The sequence below is a fragment of the Catharus ustulatus genome, chromosome 6 (assembly GCF_009819885.2).
Source record: "Catharus ustulatus isolate bCatUst1 chromosome 6, bCatUst1.pri.v2, whole genome shotgun sequence".
Taxonomy (NCBI): domain Eukaryota; kingdom Metazoa; phylum Chordata; class Aves; order Passeriformes; family Turdidae; genus Catharus; species Catharus ustulatus.
The window spans coordinates 54,708,918-54,736,269 of NC_046226.1; the positions used below are offsets into that span (position 1 = coordinate 54,708,918).

The 27,352-nt window shown below is 60.7% G+C and overlaps 6 protein-coding genes across 7 annotated transcripts; 1 reads left to right on the forward strand and 5 right to left on the reverse strand.

Annotated features, from left to right (window-relative positions):
• Positions 1–1,059: 1,059 nt before the first annotated feature.
• On the reverse strand, positions 1,060–5,901 carry CD6 (CD6 molecule). The gene is made up of 12 exons (XM_033062911.1): positions 4,824–5,901; positions 3,610–3,660; positions 3,212–3,520; positions 2,844–3,143; positions 2,690–2,758; positions 2,455–2,592; positions 2,236–2,358; positions 2,055–2,150; positions 1,867–1,964; positions 1,640–1,787; positions 1,240–1,389; positions 1,060–1,157 (listed from the first exon to the last, which is right to left on the reverse strand). Exons 1-12 carry the CDS (start codon positions 4,876–4,878, stop codon positions 1,060–1,062), a joined length of 1,635 nt encoding a protein of 544 aa, XP_032918802.1. The 5' UTR covers positions 4,879–5,901.
• A 66-nt stretch (positions 5,902–5,967) lies between these two features.
• TMEM132A (transmembrane protein 132A) lies at positions 5,968–12,008 on the reverse strand. Its single transcript, XM_033062886.2, has 11 exons — positions 11,915–12,008; positions 10,883–11,094; positions 10,332–10,811; positions 9,901–10,256; positions 9,252–9,410; positions 8,983–9,175; positions 8,769–8,912; positions 8,494–8,696; positions 8,005–8,281; positions 7,604–7,795; positions 5,968–7,526 (listed from the first exon to the last, which is right to left on the reverse strand). The coding sequence occupies exons 1-11, from the start codon at positions 11,967–11,969 to the stop codon at positions 6,444–6,446; spliced, it is 3,354 nt and encodes a 1,117-aa protein (XP_032918777.1). The 5' UTR covers positions 11,970–12,008; the 3' UTR covers positions 5,968–6,443.
• Positions 12,009–12,635: 627 nt separating this feature from the next.
• Positions 12,636–14,252, reverse strand: TMEM109 (transmembrane protein 109). Its single transcript, XM_033062907.2, has 3 exons — positions 13,703–14,252; positions 13,500–13,602; positions 12,636–13,415 (listed from the first exon to the last, which is right to left on the reverse strand). The coding sequence occupies exons 1-3, from the start codon at positions 13,913–13,915 to the stop codon at positions 13,045–13,047; spliced, it is 687 nt and encodes a 228-aa protein (XP_032918798.1). The 5' UTR covers positions 13,916–14,252; the 3' UTR covers positions 12,636–13,044.
• Positions 14,253–14,981: 729 nt separating this feature from the next.
• Positions 14,982–18,972, forward strand: PRPF19 (pre-mRNA processing factor 19). Its single transcript, XM_033062893.2, has 16 exons — positions 14,982–15,085; positions 15,254–15,403; positions 15,638–15,714; positions 15,785–15,926; positions 16,011–16,084; positions 16,195–16,257; positions 16,343–16,384; positions 16,468–16,542; positions 16,666–16,741; positions 16,885–16,994; positions 17,133–17,288; positions 17,366–17,435; positions 17,726–17,811; positions 18,037–18,207; positions 18,313–18,418; positions 18,510–18,972. The coding sequence occupies exons 1-16, from the start codon at positions 15,067–15,069 to the stop codon at positions 18,605–18,607; spliced, it is 1,515 nt and encodes a 504-aa protein (XP_032918784.1). The 5' UTR covers positions 14,982–15,066; the 3' UTR covers positions 18,608–18,972.
• A 299-nt stretch (positions 18,973–19,271) lies between these two features.
• Positions 19,272–23,422, reverse strand: ZP1 (zona pellucida glycoprotein 1). The gene is made up of 12 exons (XM_033062887.1): positions 23,263–23,422; positions 22,948–23,069; positions 22,278–22,876; positions 21,388–21,929; positions 21,138–21,281; positions 20,865–21,049; positions 20,576–20,673; positions 20,290–20,417; positions 20,031–20,220; positions 19,800–19,950; positions 19,483–19,567; positions 19,272–19,390 (listed from the first exon to the last, which is right to left on the reverse strand). The coding sequence occupies exons 1-12, from the start codon at positions 23,420–23,422 to the stop codon at positions 19,272–19,274; spliced, it is 2,523 nt and encodes an 840-aa protein (XP_032918778.1).
• Positions 23,423–24,523: 1,101 nt separating this feature from the next.
• On the reverse strand, positions 24,524–27,350 carry LOC116997792 (acyl-coenzyme A amino acid N-acyltransferase 2-like). 2 transcript variants are annotated; one of them, XM_033062896.1, is made up of 4 exons: positions 27,079–27,350; positions 26,195–26,664; positions 25,523–25,725; positions 24,524–25,231 (listed from the first exon to the last, which is right to left on the reverse strand). In XM_033062896.1, exons 2-4 carry the CDS (start codon positions 26,655–26,657, stop codon positions 24,644–24,646), a joined length of 1,254 nt encoding a protein of 417 aa, XP_032918787.1. In that variant the 5' UTR covers positions 26,658–26,664; positions 27,079–27,350; the 3' UTR covers positions 24,524–24,643. The 2 variants fall into 2 exon arrangements, with proteins under 2 accessions (XP_032918787.1, XP_032918788.1); XM_033062897.1 differs by lacking the exon at positions 27,079–27,350 and having other exon boundaries at positions 26,195–26,848.
• Between the last annotated feature and the right edge of the window lie 2 nt (positions 27,351–27,352).

Below are 27,352 nucleotides of genomic sequence, written 5' to 3' on the forward strand. Positions count from 1 at the left end.
AATCAGCACCCTCAGGACGCTGCTACCCCTCTGGGCATTGAGATCCCACCCAGGACACTGATACCCCTTGGATTTTGGGACCCCTCCAGGGCATCAGGACCTCCCACAGTTCATCGATCCCCCCAGCCTGTCCGTGCCGAAATCCCAGTGATTCCGACGCCATCACCTCCCTCCCAGCATCCCTGGAGCCAGGAGCAGGGCTGGGGCACCCCCCATGCCACCCCTGCCCGCTCCGCTCTGAGCCCTCGCCTTGCCCCGTGCCCTTTGTCGGGGTTTTGCTGCTATTTTGGGATTTCCTCCGTTGTTGCGGCTCCTTTGTGTGGGGCCTCTCGCTCAGCAAACAGCTGGAGGATGTGGGGGGGGCACATTTTCCACTTGGGGTGCGGATGAACCCCAACCTCCTCACCGGAGAGACAGAAATCCGATGGCAGGGCTGGGGTGGGAGCAGCTGGCTTGGGATGGGCAGCGGGAAGGGGGTGATGGGGGAGGCAGAGGGGTCCCAACCCCGGGGTGATGGGTGAGTGCTGTGCCCCATCCCCAGGTCCCAAAGCTGGAATGGGGCTTGGCTCCAGGAAGTTGCTTCGTGCTGGGATAGGGATGGACTGGGAGATGCTGCAGGGTTTGGGGGCTGTATCCCACACCCATAGGGCACCCTCCTGTGGGTTTGGGGTGGCACCTCAGTGACTTCTCTTCCAGCATCCCTGGAGCCTTCCTGGACAGGATTTACGGACAGCATGTTCCCAGGATGGAGACTGTCCTAGGAGGGTGTAGGGAAGCTCTGGGAGGGCACATGGGATTTCCACCCCTGGTGCTATGGAGCTGGATCAGGGCCCTGCTACCCCCTTCCCTGCTCCTGTGGGCTGGGAGTGGGATATTTGCCCATCTTTGGGAGCACTTGGTGGCCCTGCCTCACCTTGGGGCTGGTGGCACCCCTATGGACAAGGAACACGGTGGGAATTATTTAATTTTAATGGCAGAACAGAGGAGATAGCTGGAGAATTCTGGAGGAGATAGGCAGAGAATTCCAGGAGATTTGGCCTCTGGAGTGGTGGGACAGGCTCAGTAGGCAGAGCTGTGGATGTCGTCGTAGTCGCTGCCCTCGGAAAAGTCAGGATCCTCCACATGCTCCTCCGAGGGACAGGATGGATCTGACCAGCCTGCAGAAACAGAGCACATCAGGAGGATTTGGGAATTCCCTGAACTCCCTGTGTCCCCCCACCTCCAGCACAGGATCCTCACCAGGATGTGAAGAGGGGTCTCCAGGGGTCTCCTGCACGTTCTCGTACCACTCCCCCGAGGAGGTGCTGGAGCTGCCGTCGGGATCGGGATCTGCCGGAGCTGCAGGTACCCAGGGCTGGGAGGGCACTGGGGCGGGCGCTGCCGGGGGAACTGGGGAATCTGGGAGGAGCAGGGTCACTGGCTGGCACTTTCCATTCCTGCTCCCACTCCATGAGGTCCCATTTCCTCACTGGGGTTGAGCCCATCCCTGTTCCCATCCTTGGGGTCGCTCTATCCCTGCTCCCATCCCTGCTCCTCTCCTTCGTGTCCCTGAACCCCCATTCCCTCCCCATCCCTGTGGTCTCTGCATCCTTTTCTCCCATCCTTGAGGTCTCCCCATCCCTGCTCCCACGCTTCCCACCTGTGCTGTAGCCATGGCTGGGGGCTGCTGGTTGCCACTGGCTGTCGTGGGCAGCGGGGGGAATGCTGCCATTCCAATAGGGCTCCATGGATGAGGATGTGGATGAGCTGGAGGACTCGTGGCGTGGGGGGGCCCGGCCTGGCTGGCGCTGTGGGAACAAGGACATCAATGGTGGGAACCAGGATATTGGAAGAGGGCATGGCCACCCTTCCATCCATGGGATAAACTCCCCCTTTTGTCATACCTTCCCCAGGGAATGGCTCCATCCTGTCCTGACTGGGTCTCAGAGGGAGAAGATCCTCCCTGGAATGCCGGCGCAGGGAGTCTGTGGGAAACGGAGAGGGATGGGAACATTCTGGGTGACAGGGATCCTGGGACAGGGTGTCACAGATCCCAGAGGAAGTGGGATGCTCACTGTAGAAGGTGGACAGGGCGACGGGAGGCTTGCTGCTGAACTCATAATATTCCGAGTCGGAATCAGAATCCTTGGAAATGCCTGTGACCAGAGGGTCTGGGGGGTGACAAGGGGATGTGGCATCTGTCACCAGCCAGGACATTTGGCCCCCACAGCCTCTGGGGGGACCTGCCAGACCCACCTGACCCTTTGGGAAGGCTGTTGGGAGTCTCCCTGTAGTCGTTGGGGATCCCAGAGGGTGCGTCAGTCCTCTGGAAGCTGTGGGTCACCTGGACTGGTGAGGGTATTCCCAAGGAGGACATGGCTGTGGGGACGAGGGAATGCACCCAATCCATGGCTGAGCTGAGCCAAAAAGGGGGGATTGTGTCCCAGTTCTGTGTCCAGATCCAGAATTCCTTACCACTCCTCTTCCTCAGCCTCAGCAGGGCGGCGGAGAAGGCCAGCACGGAGAGCAGGAGCAGCGCCGCCAGCACCAGGCACAGGACAAAGAGGGGACTGTCCTGCGGTGGTGTCCCCAAGGCTGGGGTCCCCTCCTCGGCTGGGACAGAGAACAGACACAGCTCATCCCACATAAATCTTCCCTCCTGGGAATTTTACCCTGATGCCAAGGAATGGCCGAGGGCTTGGACACTCACCGTGCAGGACAGTGACATTCCTGGGCGTCACCTCAGCCATGGTCGTTGGCATCTCCAAACCCTGGGAGCCTGGCAAGGGCGGGAACAGAAATCAGATGCTTGGGAGAGGGCAGACCCAGGCCGTGCCTCAAATCCCATCGGGAAGATCCAGTACCATTGCAGATGACCCCGGCAGCCCAGGATTGGTAACATGGAGCGGATTTGTTGAAGGTCCAACGGCATTGTGCCAGTGAGGGCTGCAGGCTTTCACACAGGTACACCATCTTCCCGGGAAGCGTGTGTCCAAAGGAAGGCCGCTGGAGCGCATCCCCGCACCCCAGCGTCCGGCACAGCACCGTGGCCTCTGTCTCATACCAGGTGCTGTTACACACCGTGCTCCATGTGCCACGGAAAAACACCTCCACCCTGCCGGCACATCCATCCCGCCCTCCGGAGAGCCGCCACTCCTGGTGTTCTGTGGGAAAAGCGCAGAGATGAGGATGTGCCATCCACATCCCCGCCTCCGGAATACTCCAAACCCACCTGAGCAAACCACGCCGGCGTCCTCCTTGTGGCTGCAGTCGTGCTCCAGCTCGGCCGGACATTCCCAGAGATCCCGCTCGTGTCCTTCACATCCCACCTCATCCCGGAGGATGGGGCCGTGCCCGCGGCCGAAGGCAGCGTTGCCAGGGGCTCTCACGGCGTGGCCGCACTGGAGTTGGCGGCACACGACGTCGGCGTCGGGAATGTCCCAGCCATCGTCGCACACCGTCCCCCACGTCCCCTCCTGCTCCAGCTCCACCCGGCCCTCACAGCGGCTCCGGCCGCCCGCCAGCCGGAGTCCTCTGGGACCTGGGAGATGCATCAGGAAGGGTCACCTGGCATTGTCCCAGAATCCCAAAAAGTGGGTGTAACAGTGTCCCTCACCCTCCCGCACTCACGCGGTGTCACTGAGGTGTTCCCGGTTGGAGTACTGAGAGGTTCTGTCGTTTCTGTGGAGACTGTGGGGAGAAAGAGCAGAGGGATGAGGGGCTGAGCCCCCCAGGATTCCCATTTTGGAGGGCTGCATCCCAAACCCACCAAAACGTGGCCAAGAGGATTCTCCCAGCTGTGAGTGGCACAGTGGGAATCCCCCCAGGCTCTGGGAAAGTGGTCACAAAGCTGTTGCATCCCAAAAATCAATTCCCATGTTCCCCAGGAATTGGGGTAAATCCCGGTGTGAGATCTGCTGGGAGAATTTGGCCTTCAATATGGAAATACTGGGACACGACTCAGTGATGGAAGAGCTGAAATTTAGGATGTCATCCTGCATCCGTGTTGTTCCCGCCTTCTGGTTCATCCCTGTGGACATAGCGGAGCTGAACCTGCCTGCACCCACCTGCCTACACCCATTCCAGAGCCACAGGTGAGTGGATGATCCAGTTAACCCTAAAAAATGCCCCATTTTGGCTCTTCCAGGGGGAAGGATTCAGCCTCAGAAGTGAGGCACCCAGGGGGCTGCATGGGTGGGAATCCTGGGAAGAGACACCAGAGTTGATAGGGTGTGGATTGGAGTTAAAATGTTTAAGGAAAAAGACAGGAATGGGGGAAGAAGGCGGGAATGAGCCCCTCTAGGTGGGGATGGGCGGAAATGGGGTGATGGGACCATTTCCTCATTGACTGGAGGCCTCGAAGCAGCTCCTGGCAGACATTTTGGCAGCTAAACCATCCGAAATCCTTTCAGAGTTGGGGGGGGTACAGGTGGCCTCACACCCCAAAATCATCCAGGGGGTACATGAGAGACAGGGTGGGCTTCAGACCCTGAGTGCCGCCCTGTTCCCAAAGGGATTGTAGGTGGGATGGCTCTGAGAGCACCTTTTGGGGCTGAGGGTCCTCTTTTAGGGGTTCCCAGGATGCTTTTGAGGGTTCCAAAGGGGGCCTTAACCCTTAGGAGCATCCCCAGACTTTAAGATACCCTTTTAGGGTATCCCTTCCCTTCCCTCCATCTCAGTGGGTTGAGGGACAGCATCCGCCACCACTGTTGGGGACCCCCCAGGACCCCCAGTGCTCCCCATCCCAGGAGGGTTGCAGGTCCCTGACCCCCAAACCTGTGGCTCCACCACCCCCAGGTCCCAAGGGAGCGATGGCAAAGGCCAGGATGGGGACAGTGACGTACCTCGTGCAGGTGCTGCAGCGGACAGAGCCACCAAGAGCAGGCAGAGCCCCCCCATCCTATCAGCTGGGCAGCCCCATGGAATTCAGGGATCTGGGATTCAGGGGGTCCCTCTCTCAGCAGTTTGAGGACATGGCTTGGCCGTGGCCCCGCGCTCCAGCAGCTCTGTCAGGGAGAAGTGACACTGGCAGAGGGCAGGAAGCCGACTCTGCTGCAGGGTGGAGGAGGGTGATGGGGTGGCTCCATCCTGCCCCAGCGGAGAGGAAATGGGGTTTTGGTGACCCCAGAGACCCTCCAGGGCACAGGAGCCTCGTGAATCTGGTGCTCCCACTCCGGTGGAGTGGTCATGATCTGCTGCTCGTTTGTGCCTCCAGGCTGTGGATTTGGGGTGATGGTGTGGGGGGACTCGGGGTATCCCAAGCTGTGGGACATCTGTGGGATGATGAAGAGCCAGGAGCTCCCCTCTTCTCCCTGTGTTTTGGAGTCAATGTTACCTGCAGCTCCACATCCTGAGCATCTTCCAGCACATGCAGCAGGATCACCCCAGGACCCCTCAGGAATATCAGGTTAGGGGTAAGGCTGGGATTTCCATGGGTGGGAGGTGGGGTATGCCAGGAGATGTGGGATCCAGCTGAACACCTGGGGACCCAGGATACTGGGAAGCGGGGACTGGACTCCAGTCACCCCATCTCAGCAGGGTTTTGGAAAATTTGGGGAAGCTGGGAGCAGGGTGATGGGGTGGGGGATTTCCTGCTGTTACCCAGGGTGTTTTGGGATTGCTGGGACTTACTGGGAAGCTAAAAGAGTGGGAATTCCCATGGCACTCCTAAATGAAGGGAGATGCTGAGGGGTCATTTAGGAATGTCGGTGGCCAGCCATGGGGAGGACATGCAGTACCAGACTGGTGTTGAAGTTGAAAAGGTGGAGGAGGAGGATTGCAGGAGAGGGAAGTAGGAGATGCCTTATCCCAAGGTGACCCCAGCTGGGCCACGGCCAGGCCCAGCCCTGGATCCAATCCCGTGACCAGCTCCCACGTGGAGCCAAGGTCAAGGACATGTGCCCAGTCCCAGGAGCCTGGCAGTGCCACGGGGGCAGGGTGGGACCCAGCGTCGGGATCAGAGGAGATGGCACAGAGGGGAATCACAAATTTTTTTTAAATACTTTATTTTTGTAACAACGTCAGAATTAAAAATTTTCCATAAATACCAGCCCCTGGCAGCCCCTTCCCGGGCGTTCCCGATAAAAAATGTGTACAAAACGGATGTGTGGCCGAGGTGAAGGTGGGGGGGATATAGGATCCTCCCCGGGATCAGACCACAGGAATCATCACCACCATCATCATCACCACTATGAACACCATGTCGCAATGAGACCCAAAGCAGTAAGAGCATCCCAAATTCCTCCCCGGTGCCGCCAGGATCCAGCCCCCGTAAGGACAGGGCTGGGAGACTCCCCCCTCACCCTCTGTGGGCACCTTGGGGTGGTCCCAGGAGGCCACCAGTGGTCCCCGGCACATCCCGCTAGGGAGGGGGGTCGGTGTCCCCCCAACACGGCACAGGGAGGAGGTCGGGCCCTTACTGGTTTGCCCGGGAATTGGGGGGTCCGGGCGTCGTCCCCTCAGGGTCAGGAGCTGCCGCGGATCCTCTCCATGTAGCTCCGGAGCTCCTCGGGATCCCGCAACCCCATGTCCTCGCACACCCAGCGGATGTCGTCCTCGCTGGCCACCAGGATGGACTGGACGTGGGGGGCGGCCGGGGGGGGCTCCTCGGGGACGCGGGGAGGGCCGAAGGTGACAAACTCCACCCGCTTCCTGCGGCCGCCGCCTGGAGCCGATCCCTCCTTGCGGGTCAGCGGCGGCGCTCCGGGGGCCGGGGAGCCGGGGGGAGCCCCGTCCTCACCGGAGCCCGGGGGGCCCCCGCAGCCACAGGGGGGGCCCGGGGATGCCGGGGGTTCCGGCTGCCGACGTTCCAGCTGCGGCCGATCCAGCTGCTGCCGATCCAGCTGCCGGCTCAGCTCTTCCTGGTCGGTGCCCAGCCAGACCCAGTTGTGGGGTTGTGGGGCTGAGGGGGCCCCGCCTGGCTCGGGCAGCTCCTTCTGCTGGTACCGGAGCACGAAGAAGATGCAGTTGACGAGGAAGATGAAGATGGCGAGGCAGAAGACTCCCAGGAGCACATACATCCCGATTTCCAGGTCTGTCACCCGCTCCGGAGCCTTCACCATCTCCTCCTCTTCCTCCTCCTCCTCTTCCATACCGGCACGGTTGCGTCCATAGCCTTCCTCCTCATCCTCCTCCGAGGAAGACCCCTGGAGCTTGGTGGCCGCTGGCCCCACGCCCGCAGGGTCCCTCCGTCCCACGGTCACCGCTTCCCCGGACATGGCGCCCTCAGCCCGCGGGAAGGGCCGGGGGCTCCCGGGAGAGGGGACCCCCACCTCGAGCCAGGCGGTGCCGGTGGCCAGGGCGGCCGCCCGGTGCCGCCCACGCCGGCACGGTTCCGGGGGGTGCAGGCTGAGCTGGAGCAGGGCCCCCCGGCCCGGCCCCTCAGCCACCACCCACGGGTGGGTGCCAGGGACCCCCGGGGACCCCCGGACGGTGGCGACGGCGCGGTCAAGGGACGTCACCGTCAAGGCCACGTCGTGCCACCCATAGAGCTCCAGCGGGGCCAGCGTGTGGTCAGAGAAGGACAACCAGATGGACAGTGTCGCTTCCTGGCGGGATGACAAGCGGGATGGCAGAGGTTTGGGGGACACCAGGGAGACTGGGGTGACCCCCCCACCCATCTCACCTGCTTGAGGGCCCGCAGTGTGGGTGTGCCCAGGACAGTGGTGGTGACCACACCGGGATGATCTGGCTGTGTCCGCAGGGATAAGGAGAGCCCAGCCACCACCTGGGCGTGGAGCTCTGTCACCATCACCTTCTCCTCAGAAACCACCAGCGTCTGCTCCCCCAGGATGGAGTCAGAGAGTGGGGAGCGCACCTGGAAGCAGCTTGTGAGTCCCCCAACATTCCTAATGGCCACTCTTTCCTCTTCCCATCCTGTGCCTGCTCGTCCATTCCCTCCCACCCTGTATCCTGCCCAGCTCCCACTGGGATCATTTCCAGCCTCCCAGCTCCATCCCTCCAACCTTCCCACACCCCCAAATTTCCCCAGGATCCCCCAGATTCCCCACAAACAACCCCATTTACCTCCACGGAGGTGATGCCAGGCTCCCGGCCCACCACTACGACCCCCGCTTCCACTGAAGCCACGCGGGGGTCCTGGACACGGGTCCGGGCAGCCACCAGGTGGGTGACATCCAGGAGCCACTCAGGGCCAGGCAGGTAGGAGAGGTGACGGCCACCATCCAGGGGGTGGGCCACAAAGTGTGCTAGGACACGGAGCCCCGTGCGCTGGTACTGGGGACGGCAACTCCGCGCCCGCCGCTCCGGCTCCTCTGCGGGATCCTCGGACTCCACCATGGCACTGGGGACAGGGTGACAAGAGTCTAAGGATGGGGTTCCCCAGGGGCAGGGGAACAGGGATTGTGGGACAGGATGACAGGGATTCCACGACAGGGTGACGAGAATCCTGGGACACAGGAGTGTGTTGGGGCTCACTGATGCATTCCCACACCTCAGGTCTCAGCCCCATTCCCGTCTCCCCCTTTTCCCACCATCCCATTCTGTACACCTCACCTGTCTGGCCCCCCAGGCAGTCTCCAGCCACGGAGCTGCTCCAGGATGGGATCTCCCAGCTGGACACGGAGCGGGAGCAGCGGAGCCCAGACGGAGAAGCTCAGCTCTGCCCGCAGCCGGCGCACCCAGAAATCCACGCGGGCCCCCCGCGCCCCTCGGCTCTCCTTGCCCCCCACGAACACCATGTCGCAGGAATCCGACACCTGCAAGGGCACATGGAATTCCATGGGAATCTCCCAGGTGAGGTGGGATAACGAGGGGATAGCAGGACTCACCTGCAGCACCTGCTTGTCAGCGGATTCACATCTTACAGGATCTGTGAGCTCAGACACTCCACCCCCTGCTTCCACAGCCACCAGTTTCACCGGGATAACGCGGGGGATTCCGGTCAGCGGCGCCGTGTTCAGGATCTCCAGCTCCTGGAAGCACAGAGAGATGAGGGGACACTTCCCACGGGATGGAGGGCTGGAATGGGATGGGGGAACCAACCTGCACCAGAGGGACGAGGGCACGGATGTCTCGCTCCGACACCTGGATTTCCCAGACCAGTTTGTCCTTCTGTGCCTCGGGATCCTGGCCAGGATACTCCACCTGCCACGTGAGGGGCCGCGCCGGCGCCAGCCCTCCCGTCCCATTTTCCACCGCCACATCCAGGTGCAGGAACTCAGCTGGCTCAGACACCCTGCGGCACCGCACCGGGATCAGGGTGGAACAACCCGTAATTCCCACCGGGATGGGGGTATCGGGATATTCCCTACCTGGAGCTGTCAGGGATGGCAGGAATGTCCCCAAGCCGCCGGCACGTCACCACGGCTGTGGAGTGCTTGGGACCACGGGAACGCTCCAGGTGCACATTCCAGGTGCTGGGAGTTGTGGGATGGGCAGAGACCACCTGCAGGCCCTTCTTGGCCTTGATCCTGTGGGGACACGCAGTGTCACACAGTGCCAGGTGGTGTCACACAGTGTCATTAGCAGTTCACACAACATCAAAAGGTGTCACACAATGTCACACAATGACCCAAAATACACACGGTGTTGGTGTCACACAATGTCACACAATGTCAGGTGGTGTCACACAGTGTCCCACAGTGTCACTCACAATCACACGGTGTCACCCACTGTTACACAACATCACACAGTATCAGATCCTATCAGATGGTGTCACACAGTGTCACTCAATGTCACACTGTCACACAAATATCACTCAGTGCAACATGTCAAATATTGTCACATAGTGTCACATACTGCCACAAGTTGCCACACAATGTCACAGACTGTTACACAGTGTCACTGACTGTCACAGTGTGTCACTCACAGCCAAATAGTGTCACTCACAGTCACACACTTTCACATACTGTCACACCGTATCCCACACTGTCCCAGTGTCCCCATTGTCCCCGCTCTCACCTCAGGGTCAGGCTGTCAGCGGTGAAGTTGTGGCGCAAGGCAATGGTGGCCGTGAAGTGCTGCCCAGGCCGCAGGGGGACATTGGGGACACGCAGCAGCACCTTCTCATCCAGCCGCACCTCCTGCCGCCGCTCCGGCTCTCCTGCCCTCAGATCCAGCATTCCCAGGAATCTGGGAGCCTCCCGCTCCTGACTCCTGCACTCCCCCACGCTGTAGCGCAGCTCAGCTGGTTCTGGGCGCTCCAGAGGCTCCAAGGGGTCAGAATCCCGCCGGTGGCTCCGGTGGGAATGGAAAGATCCCAGGGAGAACCAGCGTGGAGGGATCTCCAGCTCCACCACGCACACGCCCAATGGGGCCTGCAGGGGAGAGGGGGTCCTGGGGTTAGGCTGGGGGGAGCTGTGGGTCCCCAGGGTCTCCAGGGTAGCACTGACCTGCAGGTGACATGTCCCCCGGGCCACCCGCCCGCGGTGGTGAGCATGGAGGGTGACACAGGGGAGATCCCGAGCTCTGGAGCGATCCCATTCCCTAGAAGAATCCCAGTTCCTAGGGTGGTCCTGCTGCTCCCGGTGATCGTGGTCCTTGGGGTAGTCCCAGTTCTTGGGGTGACTGTGGATCCCAGGGTGGTGTCGGTCCTTGGGGTGATCCCGGACTCCATGGTGGTCCCGCTGCTCAGGGTGGTCCTGGTCCTTAGGGTGGTCCCAGACCTCAGGGTGATTCCAGACCCCAGGGTGGTCCCAGTCCTTGGGATGATGGCGGGTCCCGGCGTGATCCTGCTTCCCAGGCATCCAGTCAGGCCCATGCAGATAGAAGAGGACACGGGCCATGGGCTCGGCAGGGGACACAGAGCTCTCCAGGGACACAGCACGGATGGCCCAAGCTGGTGATCCAAGGGGGGTCTCCATGGACACCTCCTGTAAGGACACCAGGATGATGTAGCCCCAACACTCTGGGGTGGCCCAGGGGACGCAGGAGTCCTGGTTACCTGGCGGATGCTGAATGGGGGGTAGGTGGCTTGGACCAGGGGCTGGGATCCGGCACGAAGCAGCAGGAATGTCTCGGAGCGGGTGTGCAGGGAAGAGTTGGGAGCCACGTCCTGATCCACCCTCTGCAGCCGGTAGGACTCGGGCACCCCAAGGACCTCCAGCTCCACCGGCAGGAACATGGGATCCGGGGGCTCCCCGTCATCACCCCTCACTGCAAGGACAAGGATGTGTCACACCCCACAGGGAAACAGTGGGAATGGGATGGACAGGGGTGGCAAGTGAGGGTCTTTGTGCCCACCTATGTGGCAGCATGCGGGGTGACCCCGTGCCTGGGCCATTCTGAGGTCACCCCTGCCATGGTTGCCCCATCCCTGCATCAGGACTGGGGGGCTATTTGGTTCCCCCAATCCCGGCGGTTCCCTGTGGGAATGCATTCCCCACTGGGGAGAGGGTTGGAACCATGTCCTGCAGGGTAGGATCCAGGCTCATGGTGCCCTGATCAAAGGGATCCCCCATCACAGGGAGCAGATCCCATCTGGATGCCCGGGCAAGGCTTCCTCACGGCCGGGAATCGATCCCACCTGGGCGATCAGGTATGCGGGAGAAAGGTGAGGCAGATCCCGGGATCCGGGTGGAAGCGGAGTCCCTCGAGCGGTGGGTTCCCGTGGGGACTGGGAGGAGATTCCCTCCTCGAGATCTCAGCGGATCCCACGTTCCCCGGGTGACACCTTCGGGATCCCAGGCGGTGGAGGGGGCACGGATCCCCGCGGAATGGGGAAGGCGGATCCCGGGGAACGCGGTGAAGAAGGAGAAGGAGGAGGGGGTGGCTCTCCCCAGCTCCCGGGATCCCGGCGGAACGGAGGGATCCCGAACGTGGGGAAAGGGGAGAATCGACCCTTGCGGGACTACATGGGAGCAGATTCCGGCAGGAAGGCGGGAGGGCTAAGGAGTGGGGTTGGTGCCGGTGCCCGGTGTTGTTCCCGGTGCCGGCTGCCGTTCCTGATGCCATTCCCGGTGCTGTTCCTACTCACCCGGGGCGCAGAGAAGGGCGGCGGCCAGCAGCGCCACCCGGGGCGCCAGGGCCATGGCCGGGGGCTCGGTCCGTCCACCGGTGCCGCCGGTGACCGCCGGTGCCTCCCGTCCCTCCGCCGGTGCCTCCCGTCCCTCCGCCTCCGCGTCCAGACAATGGGGCCGGGGCGGGACCGGCACCGGCGCCGCCTCGTCCCGCCGGGTCCTAAAGCCCGGCCGTGCCCGGTGCTCCGGCTCCTGCTCCATAGCCCGAGCCACATCCCATCCCACTGCCCATTCCCAGCCCTGCTCCCCATTCTCATCCTCACCCCATTCCCCATTTCCATCCCTGCTTCCCATTCTCACCCTCATCCACTTCCCATCCCTATCTCTGCTCATCCCAATCCCTGCACCTCATCCCATTCCCATCCACACCCAGGACACCCCAGGACACACGGAGACCCCCAGAGCAGGGCAGGAGGGTGGGAATTCTACGCCCAGCTGCCATCCATCTTTCCTTGCTCCACTAGAGATGCTGGAGACATGGGAAGGACAAGGACATCCATGGCGAGGGGCACAGAATGAGCGGGAAGCACAGCCGGAACAGCTGGAGGGCGGTGGGATCCTGGCATGGATAAACTACCCTCCTCTTCCTCCTCCTCCTCCTCCATTCCCACCCCGAATGGACTGGGGGGTCAGCTCTGAGCCTGACCCCCCTCCCATGGGAAAGCACTGGGGCCAGGCTGGATAAATCCATCTTTATTCCAAACCACATTATCAAAACCGTTTAAAAAGCAGCTTAAAACCCAAAACCTGACAGTGAGGGGACCCCAAAACAGCAGAGGCCCCGGGATGGGGAATGGGATCCCCTCTGCACCCCAAGTCAGCTGAGCTGGGACAACATCCCCAGAGAGCAGGGAATGCGGGAGCTCTTCTCCCACCTTTGGGGCTCGTGGGGCATTTTGGGATAAAGGCACTTGTAGCATGTGTGGCAAGGCACAGCCCCCGATTTTGGGGTGCTCCCAGAGGGATGGGGAGGCCCCCAGGACCCCTGGGAGAATTGGAAAGCAGAGGAGGCACGGGGGGCTCAGCAGAGTGGGGGGACACATGCTTGGGATAACGGAGCCAAGCTCTAGGGAAGCTTTAGCGGGGCTCAATCCTCCCGGTTCCGGGGCCCCCCAAACTTCTGGCGCCGCCGCAGCTCCTCCACCTTCCACTCCAGACTCCGCACGGCTGCATCCAGCCGGGCGCTGGGATCCGGGGATGTCACCAGGCTGCCCAGGAGGGTGTAGAGCACCCACAGGCCCAGCAGCATTCCTGCCTGCACTGTGGGGCTCTCCTGGGAAGCAGCCACATGCAGGAAGGCACAAAGGAAAAGGAAAAGCTTCAGCCAACGGAGCAGAGGGAGCAGCAGGCGTCGAAGCCGGGATAGCACCCAGGATCCCAGCAGGGCGGCCACTGCCCACAGGAGCACCCTCTGGACTTCTCCGGGACCCAGCGCTGCCGCTCGGACCAGCCGGTGGCCTGGGAATGGGATCTGGGAGTCAGCAGTGGCGGTGGCACCAGGAACTGGGGCTGGAGCCATCCCACGGGGTGAATCCCACTGACCGTTGATGCTGCAAGCAGCCAGGAGCTCCCCCAGGATCCCACAGAGCGTGGTCAGGGCTGCCGAGATCCCAGAGGAAACGATCCAGAGGGTGGTGGAGAGGCTCTGTGGGGAAAGATGGGGATAAGGGAGTGGGAAAAGAGGGTGTAGACTCCCATGTCCCTGCACAAGGAACTGTAGGGAAGGTTTGGGAATCAGGATCCACCTCTGCCACCAGCTTCAGGAGCTTGGGTCCCACCCAGTTTTCCAGGGTGTCCCAAGCGGTTCTTCCCATCCGCAGGAGCAGGTCATCGGAGGTGGCAGCGTTTCCTCGGAATCCCTCCTGGCCATCCTTGGCACTGTCCCCCGCTGATCCCATGAGGAATGGGATCCACAGCAACAGGGCCAGCAGGGCCCAGTGCCCCAAGGCACTCCCCATCCTGGAACCGGGATCTGTGGGGAAAAGGAGAGGTGGGGGTGCTGAGAGGGGGAAACTCGGCTGGTTTTGGGATCCACTTGCTGGTTTTGGGTTCCCCCAAGCAGGAGGGATGGGCGGAGGCCCCACAGCCCAGTTCCATGCCCCCCCTCGGCACAAGCCTGGGTGCCGCAGCTATTTTTGGGACAGATGAGTGTCAGCGGGACACAGCCAAGGGCACCGGGCCTGGCTGGGAAGGGGGGGGCACCCCTTCCCAAAGGAGGGAGTGGGGTGCTCCGGGATGGGACACAGCCACCACTGCCACCCCTGAGACCGCCCGTGCTCCCCCCTCCTCCCCATTCCCCCCTGGATCTCCCCAATCCCAGTGTACCCAGCCCCACCCAGCTCCCCCCATTCCCTTGCAACCCCTGGTCCCCCCTGTTCCCGCTCCCCTCTCAGGGCCCTCCACCCTTCACGATCCCCAAAATCCCCCCAGTCTTCCCTGGATCTTCCCAGTGCCCACTGGACCCCCAAATCTCTCTGTGCGCACCCCACCCAGATCTCCGCGGTCTCCAGGGTCCCCTCTGATCCCCCCAGGATCCCCCCCAGGCCCCTCTGTACCCACCTCCCATCGTCCCCCCCACCCCTCTGGATCCCCCCCAATCACCCCGGGATGCCCCCGGGAATTCCCACCACGGCTCCCTCACCCCGCCAATCCCCACCCTGGAGTCTCCCCCGCCCATTTTCCCTCCATTCCCCCCCGAATTTCCCCCGATTTTCCCCAAATTCCACCCCCCACCCCGGGGTCCCCCCTGACCCCCCCTCACCGGGGCTTCCCTCGGCTCCGCCGCGGGGCACGCCGGGAGCTGTAGTTCCCGGGGCCGCCGCGGTGGCTGCCGGGAATGTGGTCACTATGGCAACATTTGGAGGCGGGCGGCGGCGCGCGGTGTACGCCGGGAAGCGCCGTTCCCGCTGGCGGGGGAGCGCGGGGGATGCCGGGAGCGCTTCCGGTTCCGGCGGCGGCGGCGCCCGCGTGAGCGCTCGGGAGAGGCGCGGGGGCCGCGCGCGCCAACCGGAACCGGAACCGGGACCCCGGACCGGAAAGGAGAACCGGAAACAGTCTCGGAAGGGCAGCGGGGCCGTAACTGGACCGCCGCGACCACCCGGCCTCTGCCATGGCGCTCATCTGCTCCAGTGAGTGCAGAGAGAGCGCGGCCTCGGGAGAAGGAGTGGGGGGAGCGTTACCGAATGTGGGATCCCGGGCTGCGGGACGGGGACAGCCGGGGTCACCGGGAGATCACCGGGTGGGGAGTTCCCAAAGCTCCGTTCCCGTCCCATCCTATCCTTCCCTTTCCCCCGCAGTTTCCAACGAGGTCCCGGAGCACCCCTGTGTGTCGCCGGTGTCCAACCACGTGTACGAGCGGCGGCTGATCGAGAAATACATCGCAGAGAACGGCACCGACCCTGTCAACAACCAGCCCCTGTCCGAGGAGCAGCTCATCGACATCAAAGGTGTCGGGATCGGGCATGGAAACCCGGGAAAAGTCGCTCTCCCGGGGGCGGCGGCTCTGGGGTCAGGAATGGCGGTGCCATTGGGGTGCTGAGCTGGGGGTGAGATGCCAAACTCAGCTGTGAAGACTAAGAGAGCAGTAAGGAGGGGTGGTGAAATGGGAAGGGCAAAGGAAAGGATTGCAGGAATCCGTAGGGATCTCGAGGACGTGGATGATGTGTCCATTTTTCTTCCAGTCGCCCACCCGATCCGCCCCAAACCCCCCTCAGCCACCAGCATCCCGGCCATCCTGAAAGCTCTGCAGGACGAATGGGTGAGTGCCGGGGTTGCTGCCGGGGCTGGGATCCCGCCATTCCCTGGCTGACTCTGGTGCTTCCCGGCAGGATGCCGTGATGCTGCACAGCTTCACGCTGCGGCAGCAGCTGCAAACTACACGCCAGGAGCTGTCCCACGCCCTGTACCAGCACGATGCCGCCTGCAGGGTCATCGCCCGCCTCACCAAGGAGGTCACTGCCGCCAGAGAAGGTGACACAGACACACAGCATTCCTGGAATGGTTCTGGGAAGTGCTTTATCCTGGTTTTCCTTTCAACTTGTTGTGTTTTTACAGCTCTGGCCACGCTGAAGCCTCAGGCCGGGCTCATCGTGCCCCAGGCGGTGCCGTCAGCACAGCCTAACGTGGCCGTGAGTATCTGCTCCCCATCCCAACCCTTTTCCTGCCCATTCCCAGCCCTTTTCCCATTCATTGCACCCAAATTGTCCCTCTGCATGTGTCTTCTCTCTGTGCCACATAGGGTGCTGGTGAGGCCATGGATCTGGGAGAGCTGGCAGGAATGACTCCAGAGATCATCCAGAAGGTAAGGGCAGTTTTCCATGCGTTCCCCTCTCCATCTTCCCATCACAGAATTCCCATTCTGTGCTCACCTTCCTCTTGTTTTCCAGCTCCAAGACAAGGCAACGGTGCTGACCACGGAGCGTAAGAAGGTGAGTGGCCTTATCCAAGGATTTTGAGGGAGTTAGGATGTGCCCTGCTCCAACAAAGGCTGATGTTTATCCTTGTTTTCCAGAGGGGCAAGACAGTCCCAGAAGAGCTGGTGAAGCCAGAGGAGCTCAGCAAGTACCGGCAGGTGGCCTCACATGTGGTGAGTGCCAGGAGGAAAAAAGACTGGGAAACTCCCACATGGAGTTGGGAATCACTTCTTGATTCCATCTAGGACTGTTTTACTGCTTGTGGCATTAATTTGGCGTTCTCCTCCCTCACACAGGGGCTGCACAGCGCCAGCATCCCAGGAATTCTTGCCTTGGATCTGTGTCCTTCCGACACCAACAAGATCCTCACTGGTAAGGGAGCTTTCCTGGGGACTTCCCACCTGGGAGTGGGTCTCATTCTCTGTGCTTTTGGGAATTTGAAGAGGGACAAGAAACATAAAGCAGGTGGATTTGGAGTTGGTTGGCCCCACACTCCCATCCCAGTGGTTTTCCAGGTGGAGCCGACAAAAATGTCATCGTGTTTGACAAGAGCTCGGAGCAGATCCTGGCCACGCTCAAAGGCCACACCAAGAAAGTCACCAGCGTCGTCTTCCACCCGTCCCAGGTACGTCTGGCTCTTGCCTTGCTTCCAGGATCCCTCAAATCTGGATAGCAGGGCCCTCCTCTGGTGGAACCCTCTGCTGGGAGCGCTTGGAGAGGTGAATTTTTCCTGTGTGAACCTTCTGGTGTTGTCCCTGTGTAGGAGTTGGTGTTCTCGGCTTCTCCCGACGCCACAATCCGGATCTGGTCCGTTCCCAACGCCTCCTGTGTGCAGGTGGTCCGTGCCCATGAGGGCTCCGTGACTGGGCTCAGCCTCCACGCCACGGGTGATTACCTGCTCAGCTCCTCGGATGATCAGGTGAATCCCTCCCCATCCCACAGATCCCATCTTGACTTCCCGCCCCTTCCATATCCAACGCTCTCGCTCTCTCCCAGTACTGGGCTTTCTCGGATATCCAGACGGGCCGTGTCCTCACCAAGGTGACAGATGAGAGCTCTGGATGTGGTAAGGCTTGGAGTTGATTATCCCCATTCTGGGCAGCCCTTGGCTCCTGGAGTTCATGGGAACTCCTTTGGAGGAGTCTTGGTAGCCTTCCCAACCTTCCTAAGTCTTCCCAACCCTTCCAATCCCATCAGCTTTATCGAGTCTCCCCAACTTTCTGAATATTCCCAAATCCCCCTATCTTCCCAGCCCTCTGGGTCTCCCCAGCCCTCTTGAGCCTTCTCAACCTTCCAAATCTTCCCAACCATCTTGGGAGTCTTCCCAAACATCTAATTCTCCTGCTGTCTCCTCAGCTCTCACCTGTGCCCAGTTCCACCCGGATGGGCTCATTTTTGGGACAGGAACAATGGATTCCCAAATCAAGATCTGGGATCTGAAGGTAAGGGCTGATGGGAATGTGCAGGAGCAGGGATTTGGGGAGACCTGAGCTTGGTTTGGGGATCAGTCCAAGGAGCGACACTTTGGGGAATGTTTTTGGAAGTTTCTCCAAAAATCCCAAGTTCCAGCTCCAGAGCAGCCACTGGTGACACGGTGACTGTGCAGGTCAGTTGGGAACGATGCCACATCCCAGTGCTGTGATTCCCTCTGACCACCTTGTCCCCAGGAACGCACCAACGTGGCCAACTTCCCGGGACACTCCGGCCCCATCACCAGCATCGCCTTTTCCGAGAATGGATACTACCTGGCCACGGCAGCCGACGACTCCTCTGTCAAGCTCTGGGATTTGAGGAAGCTGAAGAACTTCAAGACATTGCAGCTGGATAACAACTTTGAGGTGTGTGATGTCCCTTTTCCCCTACAGCCTCTCTGCTCCAGGGGTTGTGGCATCCCAAAAAAGCCATTTGGAGCTTTTTCAGTGCCTTGTAATTCTCCTCCACAGGTGAAGTCCCTGATTTTCGACCAGAGCGGGACCTATCTGGCACTGGGTGGGACTGATGTCCAGATCTACATCTGCAAGCAGTGGACAGAGATCCTCCACTTCACAGGTGAGGGACTGTGGGAATCATGAAAGTAGCTGGGGTGGGAATGGGGCGAATCCACTGGGAATTGTGACCATGGATTGTTTTCCGTCCCCAGAGCACAGTGGTCTGACCACAGGAGTGGCCTTTGGCCACCATGCCAAGTTCATCGCTTCCACAGGCATGGATCGGAGCCTCAAGTTCTACAGCCTGTAGCCCTGGAAGGGGGGCTGGGGATTTTTTGGGATTCGGGGTGGGAGGTGGGTGGGAATATCCATGTGGGATTATCCAGGTGGGATTATCGAACTCCCCTGTTGTAGCTGTTGGCACGAGGGATGTTGGACATTGCCTTCCCTGTGCTCCATGAATTTATTGTTTCGTTTTTTTCCCAATTCTGTGTGTTTTCCGCCTTTAGATTGTTTTGTGCTTGTAACTGGTTTGACAAAAAAAACCCAATCCCGGTGCTGGTAGAAGTTTGTGGCCGGGATGTGTGGAAGGAGGGAGGGAGGGAAGGGAAGACTGTGCAGTTTTGTAAGCAGTTACTTAGTTTCAGTATGAAAATAAAGAGTTATTCCCTGTCATCCCAGCTGGAAAAGGCTCCTGTGAAGGGCTGAAGTGTAGCAGGGGGGACTGGGGGGTGCTGTGGCTGCTGCCAGTTTTGGAATGGGAATGAGGGACCCTCTTTCCTCCCCTCCCAAGGACAAACCACCTTAGAGCCATGCTCTGCGCTAGTTTTATTTTTCCAGCTTTCCCAGAGACATCCAGCGGCATCCCGGTAGAGGCTGGAGCTGTGAGGAGGAAGAAGGGGAGGAGATAATGCAGAGGGATGAAGGGGTGTTTGGGGTTAAGGGGCTTTTAGGGAGCAGAAGGCACTCACCCCTTAGCCTCTCTGCTGAGTTCTCTGTCTCTTGGGAACCTCAGGAAACACAATGCATCCCTGGGATGAGACTGTCCCCGTGCCGTCACCTGTCTTCCTGTCCCCTAGAGACCTCCGCGCTCCTGTGGGGAGTAGCAGCTTGGCTTGGGAATAGGGGGACCTGTCTCCCCAATCTCTTTGGTCTCCCCAAATCTCTGGAAGCTCCCAGACTCACGTGAGGGCACTCCCAGCTGGCAGGAGGGCCGGCAGGGCTCCGGCTGGGCCAGGTGGCACACGGAAGCGCTGCAGGAGATGTACACCTGGGAGCCACAGGAATGCCAGCATCACCTGGGGATCCCCAAAAAGGGTCCCCAAGCCTGAAGGGACCCCCAAAAAGCATCCCCAAGCCTTGAGGAACCCCCCAAAAGCAACAGGAAGAGGCTGGGCAGCCAGAAGCTGGGTCAGTCCTGGGGTGGGTTTGGGGGTGTTGGGATGGGGGATTCCCAGCACTGAAGCATTCCCGACACAGGGATTCAGGGGGATCCCCTTCACCTCCCCCTCCAGCACAGCCATTCCAGGGGGCTCCACAAAGGTGAAGGTAGAGATGACAAAGCGCTGATAGTGGCTCGGGAAGGGCAGCTCTGGAGAGGGCGGACCCATTGGAATCAGCCGAGTCCTGTAGTTGTCCCCTTGGAAGGGACACCTGGGCAGGAAACAAGGACACTGTGTCAGCACAGTGACCCCCCACTGCTCATTTCCATCTTCCTATCCTTTTCCACTCACCCATCCACCAGGATGGGCCACTGGGGCTGGGATGTGGCGTGGGAGCCAGGGGAGGCCCAGCAGTGGTGCAGCACCAGCACCAAATTGGGATCCGTCTTCTGGAGCAGCCGCACTTCCACATAAATGGGGTCCCGGAGCACCCTCACCAGGGGGAAGTCACCCACAGGGTGGTAGGAGCTGTAGGATTCGTCTGTGGGAATGTTGGGAGGGGTTGAGTGGGATGGGAAGTGGGATAGGGAGCGGGATAGGGAGCACCCACCGGTGGCAATCCGCAGCTGGAGCCCCAGCGGGCCCGGCATGATCAGGGGGGCGGCTGTGGGGGGCGCGGCCACCTCCAGTCCCAAGGGAAGGAGGTCACTGGAGTTGTAGATGCACCGAGCGTGGAGACTGGGGAAAAGAAGGAGAGAAAGGTGAGACACTCCCAAATTCTCCATCAGCCCCCTCAGCCCAAGTTGTGGGGACACCACCAGGCAGGAGTGAAGGTTGGTTTGATCCAAGGGGGAATCCAGGCTCTCTGCCTGGGCTTTTCCATCCTCTTCCCTTACATGTAGACACTGTCCCGAGTGATGGAGCCACGGGGGGATCCCTGGACATCGATGGTGGAGATCAGGTGGTTCTCATAGATCAGCCTGTCCTCGATCACCTGTGTAGGGAACACTGGAATGCGAAACATCCTGGGGGATTCACAGATCAGGATTTGAGGTAGGAGCCAGGGGGTGGGCGAATTCTTTATCCTGAAGTTTTGGAGGGACTGGGAACATCCTGGGGGCGCTTCTATCCTGAATTGACCCCACCATGTCCAGCTGGGGGTTCTCCAGGGTTTTTCCATCCTACCTGGACTGTGGTGCCGCAGTGGGTGACCGGGAAACGGAACATGACGAAGGCCTCGGATGTGCGGAGGGGCTCACATCCCGCCTGGCTGCTGGCCAGCCGCACGCTGTCCGGGTTGTACGGCGCGGCCACCATTCCCCGTGGGACCACCAGGACAAAGTACCCCTCCAGCAGGCACTGCACAGTGGCTGCAATACCATGGAGAGGCTCCATCAACCTGAGTACCTTCTCCCGGCACTGGGAAAGGATTTTGGGATGTGCCTCGGGGTGTCCTACCGGTATTCCCATAATAGCAGGGTGTGGTACGGTCCATATCATCGTAGCAGCATCCAGCCTGCAGGCATCCCTCCCGTCCCTGTGGAGCCACACACGGCATCCGGCCCACTGGCACCCGGCACTGCTCCCGTGTCAGCTGCATTCCTGGGGGAGGCAGAGAGGGGACACAGTATGAAATGTGGGTTGGAAAAGCACCTTGAGGTTGTTTCCCTTTGTCACAGCATCCCTCCATCCCATCTTTCCACCTTACCTGCCCCTGCTGAGGGGTAGAAGAGCGCTGTGGACTCCAGCAGGCTGGGCTGGGGGTGAATCCCAGGAAGGAGCAATCCAGGCTGGGGCTGCAGCCCTGGGCGTCCCAGGCCTGGCTGGGACTGGGGTCCGGGCCCGATGTAACCTGGCCAGGATGAGAGTCCTGGGCGCACCAAAGCCGGGCTGGGATGGCCGTGGTGCCCAGTGTGGGAGTTGGAGTAATCACTGGGACGAGATATTCCCAGCTGATTTGGGGGCTGAGCTCCCGGGCGCAGGAATCCCGTGGGAGTCTGGGCACCAGCGGAAGGCAAGGCAGGCCTGTTGTGGGGTGCAAGCCCAGGGCGAAGCCCTGGTTGGTTTTGACCCCCAGGAGAGTTTTGGAATACAGATCCTGGATGAAGTTGCCCTGGTTGGTTTTGACCCCCAGAAGGGTTTTGGAATACAGATCCTGGATGAAGTTGCCCTGGTTGGTTTTGACCCCCAGGAGAGTTTTGGAATACAGATCCTGGACGAAGATGCCCTGGTTGGTTTTGACCCCCAGAAGGGTTTTGGAATACAGATCCTGGATGAAGTTGCCCTGGTTGGTTTTGACCCCCAGGAGAGTTTTGGAATACAGATCCTGGACGAGGTTGCCCCGGTTGGTTTTGACCCAGAGGAGGGTTTTGGGGTACAAACACTGGGCGAATCCCTGGTTGGTTTTGGCCCCCGGGAGGGTTTTGAGGTACAAACACTGGGCGAATCCCTGGTTGGTTTTGGCCCCCGGGAGGGTTTTGAGGTACAAACACTGGGCGAATCCCTGGTTGATTTTGGCCCCCGGGAGGGTTTTGGGGTACAGACCCTGGGCCAAGTTGCCCCAGTTGGTTTTGTCCCCCAGAATGCACTACCCCAGGCTGGTTTTGGGGTACAGACCCTGGGTGAATCCCTGGTCGGTTTTGTCCCCCAGTAAGCACCATCCCAAGCTGGTTTTGGGGTACAGACCCTGGACGCAGGTGCCCCGACTGGGTCTGACCACCGGGATGCACGGAAGGGGCATGGTTTTGGGATACAAGCACTGGGCGAACGATCCCTGGCTGGCTCTGCTCCCCAGGCTGGAGCGGCTGCACTCCCGGGTGGATGAAGCTTCCATGGAATGGGGTGACAGGATGAACCCCACCAGGCTGGGACAGAAGCCCCGAGTGAGCCGGATTGGAATGGTGCTGGATCCCAGGCAGCACTGAGCTGGGCTCGTACTGTCCCACGGTGTGAACCTGCTCCAGGTGATCTTGGGATGTGAAGTGGGATCCCATAAGGGTAAGGGAGGACTCGGAGACCTGGTGCAGGCCAGTGTGAGAGAACAGGACCCCGTTGTCCCGGGCCTGCTCCCGCTTTCCATCTGGGAGCATCTCAGAGCCACCTGACTTGGGGCAGGTCATGTTGACCTCGTAGGAGGTGACGGGTATCCCGCTGGACAGCAGCTCCTCCAGCAGCACCCGCAGGACGTAGCGATTCTCCTGTGAGGAGACACGAGGGACAGTCACCCCCATCCTGCTGGAGGGGACTGCAGAGGGGACAGGAGCGTCACCTTGAACAGGACGTGGCAGCCCTTGTAGCCGGAGGAGAAGGTGATGGAGCCGTCCTCCCTGGAATTCAGCCAGTGGAGGCAGATGGAGCAGTTGGCCACGTCGAAGCGGGAGCCAAACTCATCTGGGGGGACACCATGGACACAGGGAAGTGACACATCCAGGTGCATGGAAATCCCCTGGGCAGCAGCAACAGCTCATCCAAGCCTTTGGGCTCATCTCACTGGGAAACCCCCACCATGGAACACTTGGGGTTTGGGGGAAATTCCAGGGAAATCCAGCACCCCAAGGGGATCCAGGGAGTCCCCCCCACTCACCCAGAACCTTGAAGCGGACGGAGCGGCCGTGGGGCGGGAGGACGAGGAGCTGCATTCCCAACTCTCCGCATTCGTAGCGGTACTTCAGGAGTGCCACGGTGGCTCTGGGCCACGGGGAAAGGAGGAAGAGGAGCAGGAGGAAGGAGCAGCTCTGTCCCATGGCAGTGACACAGATGGAGCACAGGGCTCTGCAGTGTGGATTTATATCCAGCTGGGATGGCTGGGATGCGGGGGGGGGATCAGGATCAGCTGATCCCATGGGATGAGCTCTGCCCGGGGCTCCTCGCTCCCATGCCGCTGGTGACCTCGGTGCCCCGGCCCTGTGGTCACCTCCTGCGGCCGTGTCACGGTGACCAAGGACAAACCAAGCTTATCCTGGGCTTGGAGACAGTCCCAGTGAACAGGGAATGGAACTGGTGCCAGGCGGGATGCCCAGCTGCATCAAGTTATCCAGGGGGAAAGGAGAAGACTGGTGTGTGCCCAGCTCCCCAGATCCAGTGGGGACAGTGGTGACATCTGGACATGCCACTCCTGGAATACCCATGTGACCAGGGGACATAGTGGCATCTGACTCAGCCAGTTACCCCAAATCCCTGCTACGCCCCGGCTGTGCCCTGCTGACAGTACCACAGGGAATCCAAAGTTCTCCATGTGCATTCCCTCTGCCTCCCTTTCCAAGTTTCCCTTCTAGGATTTATCTTTACTGCAGATTAAACCGCATCAACCCTCCCCACCCTTCCCAGAGTGCTGGTCACGGCCACTCCCTGTCCCATGCCCTGGGCGTGGGAACAGGGTCACGCCAGCTCCCAGGGTCACGCCAGCTCCCAGGAGCACAGGGATCCCAGCAGGAGGGTGCGAGGAGCTGGAGGCTGGATGTGATTCCCCCAAACCTCCTCGGGAAGCTGCAGAGAGAGCAGTGCATCCCCAGAGCCACAGCTGAGCTTGATACATGGCCAATATATGTTCTACGTGTGCCTCACATATGCCCTGTTTCTATATACATATCTATGTCTCATATATGTTTTATATATGTGCTGTATATGTCCAATGTATGTCTGAGCTGTCTGTTCTGTATCCTATACGTGTTCCATCTGTATCCAGTATATCCCATATGTGTGTCCAATAAATATCTGGTATATATCCACCATATATATCCCACGTGTCCAATACATATCCTACATATATATATCTGATGTATATCCCATATGTATGCAATATATACCTGATCTATCTCCCAAGCATCTCCAATAAATCTCCTAAATTCGTGTCCAATCTTTGTCCCACTCATCATCATCCCCCAGGAGCACAGGCAGGAGCTGCCAGTGACACTTTATTCCCCACAGTGACAATCCCAGTGTCCCCAACCCCTTTTCCCCACCCTTCACAGCTTCATGGTGGCAACCGACCCCAGATGGAGCTCCAAGAACTGCAGGATCTCCTGCCAGGAATGTTCCTGGGCCCGGGCATGGGGCTGGGGCTCTCCCCCCCATGCCACCGGCCTGGGAGTGCCCCGGATGCTGGAGTTGCTGCACAGCGGGGATCCGGGGGGCTCGATCAGGTGCCCGGCACCCGGATAGGACAGGATCCGGCCGCTCTCCGGCGGCATCCGCGCCAGGGCCAGCTCGGCAAAGAGCTTGCTGTTGAAGCTCCGGTCGGCCTCTCCCACCACAAACAGCACCTTTCCCCGGATCTTCTCCACTGGGATGGCCGAGGCACGGTAGGCGGGATCCCGGGGATCGGCAAAGATGGCCGAGTTGTCTATGGCCCCCACCTCGGTGAACTGGATGCGCTCCGTGTAGTAGGGAATGGAAGGGATGCGGAGCTCCTTATAGACCAGCGGGTTTCCATACAGGAAGGATGTACCGTTGATCCACACCGTGGCCACTACCTGTGGCAGGAAGGTGGCCATGGCCAAGGCCACCTCCGCACCTTTGGAGACGCCCACCACGCCCAGGCCTGGGCCTCGGACCTGAAGCAAGAGGAAATGGAGTCAGCTGGGATAATACACAAGGATAATACATTTACTGGGACACCCCTGGGTGCCAGGACAAGAATGTCCTCGTGGGGACATTCCTGGGACATTCCTGGTGCTGGGGACAGCCGTGGGACAGTACACCTGGTCACCTGGACATCCCGCTCACCAGGATGACGATGTCCCCAGGACATTCCTGGTCCCCAGGACACTCCCTGGTCATCCCTCTCTCCAGGTTGCCCCCACATCCTGGCTCACAGATTCCTTTCTCCACGCTCCAAGACTCACCTTGGGATGACGCAGGAGCAGCTCTGCTGCTTCCTCAAAATATTCCAGGTCCAGCTGTGCCAGGACTCGGGGCAGGTCGTCATAGGCGAAGAAGGCGAGGGCCAGCACGGCAAAGCCCCGGCTAGCCAAGAGCCCCGCCCGGAACTCGATCAGCCCCCCCGCACCCCCAAACAGGTCAATGACCCCAGGGAACGGGCCTGGACCTGTGGGAAGACCAGGAGAATGTCAGGGATGGGGAGCCAGCAGTACTTTCCTGCATCCATGGTTGGGCATCCCAGGGGTACAAGGCCCAGCATCCTGGGGGTCCCAAGGCTGGGCATCCCAAGATCCTGAGGTTTGGTATCTCAAGGATCCCAAGGTTGGATAACCCAGGGATCCCAACTTTGCCCATCCCAGGGGTCCCACGGTTTGTTTTTCCAGGGGTCCCAGGAAATCCTATGGTTTAGCATGCCAGGAGTCCTACTGTTGTTTCCCAGGAGTCCCAATGCTTGGCATCCCCGTGATCCCAAAGTTCAGTATCAGTATCTCGAGCTCCCAAGGTTCAGTATCCCAAGGGAATACTGGCTGGGTATCCCAGGGGTCCCAAGACTGGGCACAGCAGAGCTCCCAAGAACGAGCATCCCGCAAGTCCCAAAGTTTGATATCCCAGAATTCCCGCTCCTCAATGCTCACCAGGAGGCAGGAATAGGGCACCACGGACCCTTCCCTCGCGGATGGGTACCCGCTGCACTCCGGGGCCCACGTACCAGCGCTCAGCCTCGCAGGATCCCAGCGGCTGCTCCCGGGGATCCATGCCCAGGCAGAGCCCATCGAACACTTCCAGCCGGACACGGAAGGGGCTGCCAGCCACATCCCGCTTGACCAGCCGTCGGAAAAGGGTGTCGGGCTGCAGGAACCAGAAGAGCCCCATGGGCCAGACCCCAGAGTAGCTGCCCCCCAGGGCAGCATGGACCTCAGGATCCACCTCTCCCGCTCCGTCAGCGCGGAAAAAGGCGCGGGATTGGAAGCACTCGCCCTGCTCGTCCTTCAGCCATGCCCGGAGGGTGACGAGTTGGGATGGGGACAGTCCCCGCACCCGGATCTGCACTGGCCGGTCAGCCAGCGAGGACTGCGGTGTCACTGTCACCTCCACCATGGTGCACCTGGGAATGGGAATCACCCTGAGCGTCCCACAGGGATTGCCACGCCCAGGAGGGGGCTGGGGGCAGGGGTCTGTCCCCAGGGGTCCTCAGCACGACGGGGTTTGTGGTCCAGATAGTTCTGCTGGCATCCCTCCTTCCCTGTCCCTATCCCTCCTTCCCAAGTCCCCATCTCCTCGTTGTCCCTGTCCCCTCCTTCCCTGGTCCTTGTGCCCTCCCTTCCTGGTCCCTTCCTTCCATGATCCCAGTCCTCTGCTTCCCCGTTCTCACCCACCCCTTCTCTCCTTCCCTTTTCCCCGTCCCTCCTTCCTCCCCACCTCCCACCCTCGGACCCCAAAGCCCCGCTCCAAAACCCACCCGGCAGCTGGGACACCCCTTTTCCGCGTGTCCCCCAGCCCCGGCTTCCCCAGCACCCACCGTGCCCTCTCCTTATCCTCCTCCCCACCCCGGGGCCACAGCAGGGTGGGGATCCAGGGGCTCCGAGCCCCCCAACCCCGTGTGCACCCTGCTCCCTCTCCGTGCAGCACGGCAGGCTGGGAACAGGGATGCTGGCCCCAGTCCAGCCCTGGGAGGAGACACGCGGCTCTCCCACATCCGTCCCACCAGGAAATCGGCCCCCGAGGGCCCGAGCTTCCCCTTCTCTTACCCCGCCGGGTAAAGCCTGAGCAGCGGGCTCTGCAGAGGAGAGGCT